A 14,658-nucleotide genomic window follows, 5' to 3' on the forward strand; every position below is an offset into this window, starting at 1 on the left:
AAGTCCTCTAATACCGATCCAGTGGCTATCCTCAGTATAGAAATTCTTTTTTAATAAAAGAAGTCTCTGGACTCCATTGGCTTAATGAGAGGCACGTTAAACTTGTATTGTTCAGCAAAGAAATTAAAAGTATCAGGTGAATTTTCTTAAAAAAAAATCTTAGTTTTCCAGTTATACTCGTCAGCTTAAAATTCCAAACCAACCAAAATGCTTTGAAATTCCACCTGCTATTTTGTTCCATCCATTATGAGAGTAGTGAACTACTACTGATATTCCTAAAGAGCAAAACTCACCCTTTGGAGACTGACCAACTATAGGATATTGATAAGACGCTTGAACCTTTGGAGAATGAATTGGAATATCTAGTGATGTTGTAGAATTATTCGACATAAAGAAAGATGTACAAAAAGTACTCCAAATAGAACCTTCACTACCTTTGAGCATACAAATAAATCTTTGCTTTGAGTATGAAGAAGTTATCATAATGTTCAAGTAGTTTCCATTTTTGTTAGAGAGCATCTCAACGAGGAGTATCACTTGATGAAATCTTCGGGACCATTTTTGATTTGTTTGAATCTTTGTCGCCTCCAAAGTGATGATGGAAATCTAACTAACGGTATCAAAGGGGATTTTTTTTTCTTTTGATAAGAAAAGCCTTAGATTAACTTAAAAATCAAAACAAACTCGGTGCTGATAATTTTGAGCATAGTTGCTCAATCTATCCTGATCTAAAAGATGAAAAATACAAGACGGAGGGTAACCCACATAGTTACAGGTAGTTGTTGCATTAGCAGAAGCAGTAGCTAATGCAATTGTTGCCTGGTTTGCAGAGTTACTAACTGAAGAGTAAATAAAATGTCTTGAAAGAGGAGAGAAAAATAAATTATTTGGAGTTCTATCTTCCCACAGAGCTTTATCTTGCCAATGCATACTACTTGGGAGATCCGAAATGAGTCTGGTGAGGTTGGTGTTGTTAGCTTCAATGTTGATGGTGGTAGCTTGAAGTTGTAGACCCCATTTCCGCCCCTCGAGAGCCTCTAGCACCTCTCCAACATCATTGTTCAGCGCCGTAAAACCCAGAATCTTCACTTCCCTGCAATAACCCAAAGAATTTCTCAGAAGATCCGATATTGTTTCCTTTGTACCTCTCTAAAATTTCCAAATCTTTTGATTTACCATTGACAATCCAAGATAACTCAAAATATTTTCGTTCTAATAGAATAATTGAAGAGAAGACCTTGATCTCAAACACCAATAAAAGAATAAAATAAAATAAAAAGTATAAACTAAGAAAAAATCAATAACATAAAGAAACTCCACTAGCCAATAAATCCTGATCCCAGAAGAAACATGATAAACATACATCAATGTTTTTCGAATTACAAAACGTACCCGCTGCCGGTTCTCAGCAGTCAATTTTTTTTGTGCCATTTCCCGATTTGTGTGTCATCCTTGTGCGGGGCCATACTAATCTTCACTTTATCATTCCAATTTTATTGTATGTACCGGAAGGGAATAGTTAGCCGTAGAGAATGTCAATGTCACTTTCAGTGAGAAATAAAATTGTCAGAGAGATAAAAACAGAAGGTGTGTACTGTCAGTTATGTGTATCCGACAGTTCGGCTAAGTAAAAGTTATTCTGTCAGCTCTGTCCAAGAGTCCAAGACAGACAAGGAACAGTTACACTATTAGTTCTTGGGAACTGACATGATTTGGGACGGACTTTACTATTTTGGGTACTTTTGGTAGATAATGTGACCACCAGCTCCATCTTCTTTTTTGAAGCATCCACCAGCCACAGTGGTTCAGTCGGAGTTTGAAAAAATAAATAAATAAATTAAATTTGTCCTAATAAGTGAATCGATTACTGAGTTCTGCTCTTCTGGGATCATTTTTTTTTCTTATTGTTCTTTCTTTCTTTTTTTTTTTCTTTTTTTTTTTGATCTCCCTCGAACAAAAATCTTATGAATTCACGCTAGAAAACACATAAAAGAAGAAAGGGAAAACAACTTTCACGGAAATAGAGGGGTTGGGCCAAATTTTCTGTAGAAGACAAGCCTCAAAATAAAAAGATTATACAAACCCTTCCTTCAGACTCAGTAGTGCTTCACAAGAAATAAAAACTCTTCCACGGCAGCGCAAGGATAAAAAATGCAGCTTATTCTGGCCCGAGGCTAAACCAAATTATTGATATCTAATCTGTGAAGTTGTCTTAGTTAATTTGTTGCTCGAAAGCGACCTTGATGGTGCAGTCATATCCTAAACATGCTTATCAAAGCTTGCTGCACAAGTCGAATTGTGTTAGATCTGTACATCTAATATCACTGTGCTTCCAAAAATGGTGTAAATTAGATGTAGAAATATTAACCCTATACGGTTAATAGTCGTGCGGTCGTCCTTCCTCTACGCACTGTGTATAGCATGGTATTCCTTCTTCTTCCGAACCCATTTCCATCTAAAAGAACGTTGATATTTACCTGCGGTAAAAGAGTAAGAATGTAAGAATGCAACATAACTTCATATCCCTTGTAAATGTCAATGGCAGTAACTGAACTGTTATATAATAATGCAAGTTGGTGATGATTCGGCCGACATGTTTCCCCATCCACAAAAATGATAAAATTAAAGAAGCAAAACACAAAATACTGCACAATACGAACCATAGAAAATGATACTGAGTAGAAGCTTTGAAAATTACTAATAGATATTTGAAATCCAAAAATCACTCATATAACATGTCAAAGGCATTGTCACAATGTCGTCTACCTTATCAAGTTTCCATGAACGACATACAAATATTTTCAAATATGCCAGACAAAAATTATCAGTAAACACTTGTTAACCAGTGGGACCTGAGACTTATCATCTAACGTCTCTAACGGAAATTGACATCCCATCTTCTTATCATCTAGAACACCAAATTCACATTGTCTTACGCAACTGCATTTTCCAAAACCGGAGCTTGTCAATAAACTTTCAGTTGCAGGTCAGCAAAATAAGAGGATGATATAAATACAACATCAACTAAAATTTAGTACATCCACTGTATCTCAAAATGGTCTTGTTACTCGAATGCCCATAAGAAGGCAGCTCAAAGTACAGAAAAAAAGGCAAAGGAACGACTAAAAGACTATACCTAATCCAAATTTTTCCCTGCATCCAACTCGCCTACACGAACCCAATAAAGCTATAAAAAGAAACCAATGCTCATAACATTAAACCCCAATAATATTTTCAAATCTTCATTAAACAGAACGTTAACTTCGCTACTATTCAGAAAAAATGCAAAGCACATGCAACCGTAATATACGAACACATTCAGTTCAGAAATTTAAAATGTTAACATTCAAATTGTTTTTAATATGTCTAATTTCCCTATAAAGTTGTAATTCTCTTAAGCTATTCATTTTGATGCTAAGAACAATCAAACATGGAAGAAATAAATAGGGTAATGCAGACAGCAGCAACAAGTTATCTCATAGTTATCTAATAACAATAGCTATTATTTCCCCGTGTACATATCTAATAACAAATAGCTTTCCCCTTAAAATGCTTTCCCCCTAAATAAATCAGCTTTCCCTATAACAAAAATCTTTTGAAATCCGAAGATCACTCATAGTTATCTCTATATCAACATGTCAGAGGCATTGTCACAATGTCATGTACCTCATATCAAGTTTCCATTCGAATGAAATACAAGTATTTTCACATTTTCCAGACGAAAATTATCAGTAAACATCTGTTAACCAATGGGACCTGAGACTTCAACTTGGAAGCTAGAAAAGGGAAAAAGGGTACGAAGTCAGTGATGAATGAGATGATAAAATCAGAATCATACGAGTAAGATAGATATAGAATAGATGTTTTGAGGCAGAAATAATAGAACCGTCTCAGCCTTAGCAGCATCATTTGCAGATTGGCCAATCAAATCTTCTCTAACGGCAAGTTGACATCCCAGCTTCTTATCATCTAGAATATGAAGTCATGAACTTCCACGTATGTATAAAAACACGGAACCTCATTTTGAGCATAGAAGCTGTAACACCAAAAACTTTTAGAACATCAAACTCATATTGTATTACGCAATTGCATTTTCCAAAACCGGAGCTTGTCAATAAACTTTCAGTTGCAGGTCAGTAAAATAAGAGGACGAGATAAATACATCAACCAAATTTTAGTACATCTATTTTTATTTTATTTTATCAAATAAAATTCACATAATAGCAAATAGAGATCAGGCCTAGGAAACACATAAGAGATTTTTATTTTATTTTTCCAATCGGCCGGCCAAATAAGAGATATTGATCAGTAAATACAGAACTGGCATTAAAATATATAGGATGATGATAAAAATTAGTAGATGGTAAACAAATAAGAAAATTAAGAATTTACCACAAAAAAAAATAAACATAAATCATAAAGAGAAGAGATTACCATAAACACAAATCAAATCAGAAACATCCATTATCAAATTTGCCTCTTTTCACTAATAACAAAAGAAAAAAGAACAAAGAGTACCAACACACTTTCAGATGCAACAAAAACAGCAAAAAAGAAGTCCAAACCCAAGATTCCTATTGGTCTAAACTTCTCTAGTGGGCACAGGAAGGAGGCTTTCTTTGTAAATGAAACCCAAGAAATCCCTAACAGTGCCTGCGCTGCTTATAGACGTTGTTGCATTACTAATACCTGTCAGTTTCTTGTGTTGAACATCATCGCCATCATATAACACACACATCTTCATCGATGTGTTGTTATTTAATGGAGGATAAGAACACTCAGCATCCCACCTTATATTCAAAGCTAACACAGCTAAACGACCACCGATTTGTATCAACTTACTAGCATAAGGATAACGAGTTTCTTCAATGATGTAATTGGGAACTGAAATTGCTCTAAATTTTTCGCTCCCGACATTAAATTCGACAATCAAAGGTTCCTTAGTTTTAGATGGGTGAGTCAGCCAATAAATGCAACCATTTACGTAAAGGGATGATGAAGTGAATTCCAATGGTGAAATTGTTGGCGGGAATAAATCCAGCCTTCTCCATAATATAAAGTTGTTGTTATGTCTACCGTCAACGGTCATGACCTCACATACAGTTTCAGAAGGTAAAGATCCCCGCTATTTGGATATTTCCTTGATCCACATAATAACCACTCTGTGTTCTTTAGTAGCAGGATCATACCCAAAGTAATGCCACGGTCCACGACCATAAGTAACCTTGTAAGTTGCATAATCACCATCTTCATCTATAGCTAGTATTTCCTCCGGTGGATTTTCACTTTGTTGTTTAATCATGGATTTTACCCAAGGTGTTGACTGTCCCGTGCTCGGATTGAACACACGAACAGAACATGTGATGGTTTCTATTACAGAAATTAACCCATTGATATCTCCAAAAACGTGTACCAGAGAAGATCCTGGTATAGATATTTCCCTTTCAACATCCTTTACTCTTCCTTGAGAGAGTAATAGTTCAACTGAGGAGAAAACACGAAGTTGATACGAAAACCTAAAAAGGGAGACACTACCATCACCACCAGCAAAATTACATGATTTTGATCGTGCGAAGTGTAAATCGATGAAGCTTCGATCTGTATGTATCAAGGAGTACCATTGTTTGCATACACACTTGAACCTCATGAGTGGTTTTACAGGGACCCTAGTCAGTATCTCACAAAGTAATAACTCATTGCCCACAATAGGATGACTAGTACAACTCGTAAGAGGAGGAGACTTAGATAATAATTCATTACCCATAACACGATGGGGCATGAGAGGAGGAAATTTAGAAGTATCACCATATCGCTTCATGATTTTTCTTCAACTTTATCTCTTTCTAAGCAAGCTTTGGTGTTGATAAATAGGGTTTTCTTAGAGATGACCAAATAAAATTATACATACAGGATAATAACTTAGTCCTCTATATATATACACATAGGGTGTTAGTCCTCAAGGGAGTTGGGGGAGTTGGGTGTAGTTGAGTTGTTTTCCGTTAGTCGTGGGGGAGTTCAAAGGAGTCTCTCAAAATCCCCGTTAGTCATGGGAGAGTTTAGAAGAGTCTCCCAAACTCCCTAGAAAACCCCGTTAGTCGTGGGGGAGTTTGAAAGAAACTCTTAAACTCCCTGTTAATGGTAAAAACTAGAATGCTAGGGAGTTGGGTTTTTTTTTGGGGAGTTCTGGGGAGTTTATAGTGTATTTTTGCCTCACTCCAAATCTCTCAAAGAGTAGAGATTTTGGGAGAGTCTCTCAAACTCCCTACAATCAAAACACCAAATTATCTCAAACTACTTATACTCTCTCAAAATCCCCAAGATCCAAAATACATTAAACTCATCGCAACTCACTCGTGGACTAACCCCTGACATATGTAAACGCGTTTCTGGAAGATACCGCCAGAGATTGGCCTATATCGGGAAACTAAGCCAGACAAGTCCTGCGCGTATCAGGTTTCTAACTCCTTCTAAAACACAACAAGGTACAAGAATAAGCATCATCATCTTTACTTACCTAAAATAAATCCGTGGATCACTACCGTTCTTTTTTCTGAAAGAAAAAAATTAAGCAACAAAATTTAATATTAGAAAAGAGAATCTTCAAAAAGAATTACGAGGGACTACTGTAGACCAATGCATAAAGAGTTTAGGATCACAGAATCGGGATAATCATGAATCCAATTTCAGATCCATGAAATTGGATAGAGAAAATAAAACGGATACTAAGAAATTAAGCAGATCGGATCAAAACCTAAACATCAAATAACTAAAGCAATCTAATAGCCTGGTAATATAGGTTTGATCATGTCAAATCCAGAGTAACAACGGTATATCATCGTATTCTATTTGGAAAAATAAAAATTTGGGAAATAATCAGACTCTACTTAACTCTTATCACTGGTAAAGTTTCAAACTTTGTAACAAGAGATGAAACCGTAAATCATTGGAATCAAATTAAAACCTTAATTCGACCGAAAAATAATTCCATAAAGGCAGTTAGACTAGAAATGAAATAGGAGGAACCCTTACCTCAAAATAAAAGAAAATAAGATAGAAGATATGAGAGGCGAGGAGAGTTTCTGGTTCAGAGGGAGAAGTCGAGAGAGAAGAACATATCTTAGAAGTTAAACAAAAAAAAGCCTTTAAGAAAGAAAAGAAAAAACGTCTTATAAAGAACCTTGGAAAATTAGGGTATACCTAAGGGCAATGGCCAAACATAAAAATCTGTTCAGCCATGTGGATGGCCAAACTGGGTTTTCCACTATGGAAAAACACTGGGCGCTAGGCTAATAGGCGCGCGACCTGGATACATACGCTGGCGCTCAATGGCAAAACGTTGGCGTCCTGCACGCAAACACTAGCGTCAGGAAGGGTGACGTGAAGTCACCAGTGCCATTGCCGAGTTTTTGGTGCTGACGCTAACGGATAGTTTTTAAATTTTCGAACATTATTTTTTCCCTCTATAAATTACCATCATCTTCAAACAATTCACTCACACCAAAGTTCACTTGAATTTTCTCTTCTAAAATGGCTGGAAAGGCGATCACACTTTTTTGCGATGCAAAACTTGAAGCTGTTGTTTCTAAGATATGTGGGGGTTTTAAAAAGATTGAGAATTGTAAAAGGGAAGTGCAAGTTTTAGAAGTTGTTGCTCCAAGAAAATGTTCCGCTAAATGGCAAAGAAGAGCTCCAGTTTTGAAAGTTAACAACAAAAAATTCAAAAACAAAGGTGAAACTGTCAAAGAGCGCGTCAAATGAAGATAAACAGGAGGCCAAAACTTGTACTTGATTTTCATTGACGTTTTTATTATTTTCTAAGTTTATATCTTGTAAAAGAATTGGCAGTAATAACAATGAATGAAAATGTTTATATTTTTAAAATAGATTTCCACTTCAGATTAAAAGTGAAATTTATTACAATTTATTAAACTTGCAAATAACAATAAACCACAACAAAAACATCAAACTGCATCAAATCCAGCGACATTCTCTCTGTAAAGTTCATAGAATTCAAAATGCCTATACTTTTTCCCGCGTTCTTAGGTAAACTTGGTATGAGTGATGGTTTTCAGTTCTTCGTTGGATAATCCAGAATTGCTACGATGAACCATACACAATATTTCTGTATAATGTTTGAATTCATTGCTGATGAATGCAATTCTTAGTTCTAGGCTCTTATTGTTTCTTATTGATTCGTTCCACGATACTACAAAATGTCCAAATACTCTTTCCCAGAAATTGTCATGGTTCATTGGTCTCGCCATACGATGTAAACAATATCGAACTAGAGCAACATCTTCTTCCATTGTAAATTCCGGCAGCGGCATTCGAGTGCAGTAACGATGTGCTTGAGATGGACCATCTTTTAAAATTCTGAAACACGCTTCGAAACGAAAAGGCTTACCGTGAGCTTCCTCCCAATTATCAAGAGCTGTTTGAATCACTTCATCTTCAGTTACACCGCTGAACTTTTCTCAATCAATTTCTATTACCAAAGCAAGAAATGGATGGATTGTAATCCTAATCTGCTGAAAACGAGCACGCAATTGACGAGCATTTCGGTTTCCTGGGTTTCCAGTCAATGAGACGAACATTGAAAACACGTTCTCCCAAAAAGAACTTTCATGAGAAATAAGAACACCAGTGATTACCCTATGAAATAAATATGTTTTGCATAGAGTTATATCCTCTTCTTCGGTAAACTTGGGAGCATGATTTCTAAGAGACATTTCTGCAAAGGAGGAGGAGAGATATAAGAAAAAAGAAAAACAAGAAGAAGATGTGATTTTGGACGTAGAATGAATAAAATTTATAGGATTTGTGAATGAAAAATTTTCCGTTGGAAATGGAAATTTAGACGTTTGAAATGGAAATTTATCCGTTGGCGTTCGTAGTAAAGTCTCGGGCAACATTAGTGAAGTCGCCCGAGAATTTCCTTTAAGCGCCCGTTTGAATTACCAACGCCTATATTCTATTATAAATACATCACTAGATTTTACTCTAAACCAAACCAACCGATATCTCTCACATCATCCACCATGTTTTCTAAAGGAAAATCGAAGCAAATATTATGTATCGAAGCAAAAGAGGTTTGCCCATTATGTTTCATGGGTAACCACAGTCTTATGCAATGTCCTTGGATGTATTCAAAGTGTCCGCGAGAAGGTTTTCCACACATCAAAATGGTGATTGAATCACAACCAGAAAAGCTCAGGTATTTGCAATGTCAAGATCCCAATTGTCCATAGGAACCACATATGCTAGATGATGCTATGAAGATTAAAATAGAAGAATAAAAAAAGATTGCAACAATGTGCAAAAAGTTCAAACTTAAAGCCAAATTGAAGAAGGAGTTATTACACTGCAAACATTGTGGATATGGAAATCACGAATACAAACATTGTCCACAGAGAATCAGTTCATGCTCAAAGCCCGGTTGCCGGACTTTTATGCATTTGCGAACTTCTTCTGAAGAAGACACATATGAAAGGCATTTTTGGGAATGTCCCAGGTGTTTTTTGGTGGAGTGGGCTGATTGAAGTTGTAGGACAAATCAATTTACTATGGTATTATGTTATTTAATTTGTTGTTTATTATGTGTTATTACGATTATCTAAAACCATCAATATCAAGTAATTTAAATTTCACTTCGATTAGACATTGCACCATCAATTTCATAAATAAAAACATACTGCATTGAACAACCACATCATACATGAGAATAAAAGAAATACATTAAATTAAAACAACTACTACACAGGCGTCAATTCTCGAAGAGTGATGGAATTCCTAGGGCGATATAGGGATCGTATCTGTTGAGCACCCTAAGAATGTTGAAACAAGCATGGAAGTCGAAAGGACGATCGCGGTGAGATGCTGGACACATCCCTAGAGTTCTGGGAAACACTTCATGTTCGGCTTCACCGTTGAGCTTATTTCGGTGATTCTGTATTAGTTGGGCGACGAACTCCAATACATTCGTACTAATTATACTAAAACGATTATGCAATCCATGAGAAGCACGCCCATGGATGTTCCCCGTTTCAGCGGCGAACATTCTGAAAACTTTCTCCCAGAAAGTCAACGTCGAATCGGCTACATTACGCATGACAACATCTTCTTTGTGAAAAACAAAGACTCTACAAATAGCTAAATCCTCTTTTTGAGTGAATCTAACTGCACGAACTCTTGGAGGCATTTCTGTAGATGATTTGAGAGAGAAGAATGTGTGAATTTAGAGTTGAAATGAGGAGTATTTACAGAATGAAAAAAATGTAGCCATTGGATCACCAAATCATTGAACCGTTCAGATGGAGCCTTTGGCGACATCGATCCAGACGCTGGCGTTTAAGGAGATGACGCTGCCGCTCTGCGGAAGAACGCGCGTTTTGGTTAAAAACTCGTGCGTCATCCAGGATGTCGACAGAGTTATTTGACATGGCGCGCGCCATTTCAGCAGACCCGCGCCTAGTGGAGTGTCTCGATGTTCAAATGAACATATTTGTTCATTTGAACATCGATTTTCTTGGTTTGTTCATCCCATAGTGGGATCAAAATGAACAAACTTTGTGTTTGGCCATTCCATAGGAACTTCTAATGGGGCCGATCGGCTGACAGGGTATAGTTTCACAGAATCTCACAGGGCGACGGTGATCGTCAGATCCTGAAGTTTAGACGGATGAGATTATTCTAAAATTATATGGGTAATCCGGGTTACCCGTGACCCATGTGAAAAAAATTCCACGATATCTAATCTTTTGCTACAGAATTCCTAATCAAAATTGAAATTGAAACCGTTGTTTCTGATTAAACCTATGATGTTTTCACGAATTTCGTAAGTATTAAGCCTATGATGTTTTCTTGGTGTGATTAAGAAAAATAGAAAACCCTATATATCAAAGAGATAGATATCTACATTTTAATCCCACTAGATTGACATTTTGTTAGATGATAACAAAGATGAACTTTGCTTGATTTGATTAGTAGTCTTTTTGAACAATGGAATGAAAGTAGCATGAACCCCGTAAAAAAATCTTAGAAAATAATATTTAGGTCTTAGAGAAGAAGACCATGAATTTGTAGAAGTAATCCACAAAAGAGATTAAAACACTAGATCGATCTTACACCACGTAAAAAATCATTACCTCTAGAGATTGAATCCAATGAAATTGCCAACATATCTTAAATGACTCTTTAGTGTAGCATTCAATTTTTTGATTTGGGTTTCTCCGCTAATGTACCACTAATTGTCCTATTAAAACAAAATCTCTGAAATCAATAGTAAAATCTTGAGAGAAAATGGGTTTCTGTTTAATCATCATGTTTTAAAAATGGGTTTTGATTTGATCGTAGGATTTGGGTCTGATTCTTCATCATTAGAATTTTTAATGCTCCAATTTTTATCAAGTAATAATATCCCTTGATTTGATAATACTGCTCCGGAGAAAGAAAAAAAAAAGCATCGCATTTATGTTCCTCAAAAAGAAGAATCAAATTTTTATCTTCCTCTAACATAAATGGAGAAGAATGACAACTAGAAAATATGAAGTTGTTACGGCTCATGGGACGGACAACCCGGATTACCAAGATAATTTAAAATAATCCCATCCGTCTAGATTTCAGGATTTGACGATCACCGTCACCCTGTGAGAATCCGTGAGACTAGACCCTGTAAGCCGATCGCGTCCCATACCTAATAAAAGGCAAAACCTAGATCATTATGAAGTAAAATAAGGCACCCCTTAACTACGTATTTTTTAAATGGCTAAAATTACCCCTACAAGATTAAAACTAAATGATTAGATTAGTTAAATTACTAGAATTAGTTAGTTGATTTATATGAGTGGATTTGAAAATAATTGAGAGTAAGAAAGAGTATGAAGTAGTAGAGGAAGTTTTGTGGGGAAAAAGTTGTGTGTTTTGTGAAATTTGGGATATGAGTGATTCTAATCCGGATTTTGAAGTGGGCGAGTCTTATAATTTTCCTCCTACAGATGAGTACTTGTATGATGATCTACCAAATCATGATCAAATGGATTATTTGCATGATTCTCACTTTTATGTTCCTCAAACACAAGATGGATATGGAAGTGATGAACGTCTAGAGCCAAACGTAGAATCCAATGATCAAGAAGAAGAAAAGGGAGATGAAAGTAATCAGGTACACAACTTACGTGGTGAAGATTGAGATTTTTCCATGCAAAAAGATGGATTTTTTTTTCTCACTTTTTCTGCCCAGTATCGGCATGGTCTTCATTACATAATGCCACGATTTTTCATGAGCAGTGTTTAATCGGCAAGGTCAAAAACATGAACCCTGCCGACTATAATATTTTTGCAGCACAGGAGACTTAATTTGAAACATGCTTAAGTCGGCATTTTTTTTTGATACGTCGACTCTGCCGACTGTAGTATGGTCGGCACTGTGTTATTCTTCGACCAAGCCGGTTGTTCTTTGGTCGTTGTTGTTTTACATATCGACCCTGCCGAATATTGTAGTACATATAAACCAAATTGTGATGTTTTGTAGATTGCATTGGTACCGATGACGGATCATCCTCAAGCTCACAGTATTAGGAGTCCTGATACTTCCACACATTATGCTAATTATTTTGAATGGAAGGAAAAAATGGTGCGTTCAAGGGGGTTATTTAGAAAGTAAAAGAGAAGATGTGCGTTCTAGTGAAAAACACCCAACAAAAATGTTAGAGAACTGCTCGGTCAAACTCGCAAGCGTTACTATCTCAATATTGATTGTCAAGTTTAGTTTCCAAAACTATAAGTCTTGATTTATAGTCTACTTATAGCTAAGTCTCGGACTAGGATAGTAAGTGTCGTTGAGCTCTAGACTCCACGACTTTTATCCTGCAAAGACGAATAACTGCTTAAGGAACTGGTGGATCTTTATCGACAAAAATTTATGTGGACATTTGAACTTATCTATCACTCAAAAGTCTATCTACTCTATCCTATCCTGAGATAAAAGTCGTATTGCTATATATACTTCGATTATACACATTTTCTATTTCGAGTCGAGTTTATATCGCTTATCTATTTCTCGAAATGAGAGTTTAGAACATGTAACCATATTTGCATATAAGCATAGTGTATTTGCACATTAGTGTATAAGTTCAAAAACCAGGAACCTAAAGTGTGCATACTTGTGTGTATACAATTGGTTGATGGAAACTGGATGAGTATGTGTACCCGTACACATACTGCGGAAGTTCACGTCTATGAATTTCTGTTGAGTTTGTAAACTTGAAACAAAATCATTCTGGTTACCTAAGTATGCGTACCCATACGCATACTGGCGGAAAGTTCACTTCCGTGAGTTTCTGTTGCGTTTGGAAACTTAAACAAACTCAAATCCGGTTACTTAAGCACGCATACTTAAGTGTGTTACTTTCTAAAATTAGTCTGTTCATGAACTTAAACTTTTATATAATAAGGAATGCAATCTTTGCAAACCATGGGTATAAAGTTCATGAATCGATTCAAGTGAATCAAACCGATTGTTCTTCGATTTTTGCATACTGGTGTAATCTTTGCAAACCATGGGTATAATAAGACGGAAAGAAAAATTGTAGGTATTTTTGCGGGAGACATATTTATCTATTATTGTAGACTTTTCTGTGTGAGACAGATTTGTTTATTAAAGTCTTCGACTTTGGGTCGTATCAACTCCTAGTTGTGGGTGAGATCATTTAGGGTCCGTTTGGAATGAGTGTAATAGAAGCAAGTAGTGCAGTCAACCGTGTGGTCAAGGACTGCATTCAATGTAAACATGTTTGGAACGGGTTGGAATGCATGACATAGTAACTGCAAGTAATTCAAACTACCTCCAATGGGGGTAGTTGAATACCCACCTTTTAAGGGATGCATTCAATGTTGCCTTCTATTACACCATTCCACTACCCCTTTGACAATATTTGACCATTAAAAATTAATCATTTTTCATTCTCTTCTTCTTGCTCGATATTTTCTTCTCTGAAAGTGGGTGTTCACCTTTTCATATATCATATTTCATATATTCTTCGATAGATCAGATGGTTGTTTTTCCTTTCATTCACCATCATATATTCTTCAATAGCTCTAATCAGATATGATGAAAAATTATTTCACAATCTAAATATATAATCATTGATTAACAGATTTTTTTTCAAAGTAGTAAAGAATTAAGATGCACCATTAAGATTCATCTTGATCTGCTTTATCTTATTTTCTATCTTTGTTTGGAATGTCAGATCTATTTTTGTTCAGGGTATCAAACCTGTTTAACTCTTTTTAATCATAGATCGAATATGTTTTTACATGATCTAATATTTGCTTTGATTAATTTCAATCTCGTTTCCAAAATTAAATGAATTTCGTTTAATGTTTTTAGAATTACTTGCCTTTACTGGTAAAAATATCCTTTTATTGCTCATTCCAAAAATAGAGTCCCAAAATACTTAAATTTAGAATTTCCTAAAATGCCTTTTGGAATGAGAATAATTGTAGGATTACTTCTGTAACATGCCAAACACCATCAATATCAATACATGTAGTTGAATGCAGTGTGATATCAATACGTGCAGTTGAATGCAGTGTAATAGGAAAAAAAAGTGTGCCAAATGGACCCTTAAGGGAATCAAGTGCGTAGTATCCTGCTGGGAT

At 35.8% G+C, this 14,658-nt stretch overlaps 1 protein-coding gene and 1 non-coding gene across 2 annotated transcripts; both read right to left on the minus strand.

The window, feature by feature from the left end:
• Window positions 1-1,414: 1,414 nt before the first annotated feature.
• LOC113284749 lies at window positions 1,415-1,517 on the minus strand. The gene has a single exon (XR_003328366.1). It is a non-coding gene; the product is annotated as a U6 spliceosomal RNA (small nuclear RNA).
• Window positions 1,518-5,125: 3,608 nt separating this feature from the next.
• Window positions 5,126-5,818, minus strand: LOC113278764 (putative F-box protein At1g32420). Its single transcript, XM_026527517.1, has one exon. The coding sequence runs from the start codon at window positions 5,816-5,818 to the stop codon at window positions 5,126-5,128; it is 693 nt and encodes a 230-aa protein (XP_026383302.1).
• Window positions 5,819-14,658: the final 8,840 nt, after the last annotated feature.

This window comes from Papaver somniferum, chromosome 5 (genome assembly GCF_003573695.1).
Source record: "Papaver somniferum cultivar HN1 chromosome 5, ASM357369v1, whole genome shotgun sequence".
NCBI lineage: Eukaryota > Viridiplantae > Streptophyta > Magnoliopsida > Ranunculales > Papaveraceae > Papaver > Papaver somniferum.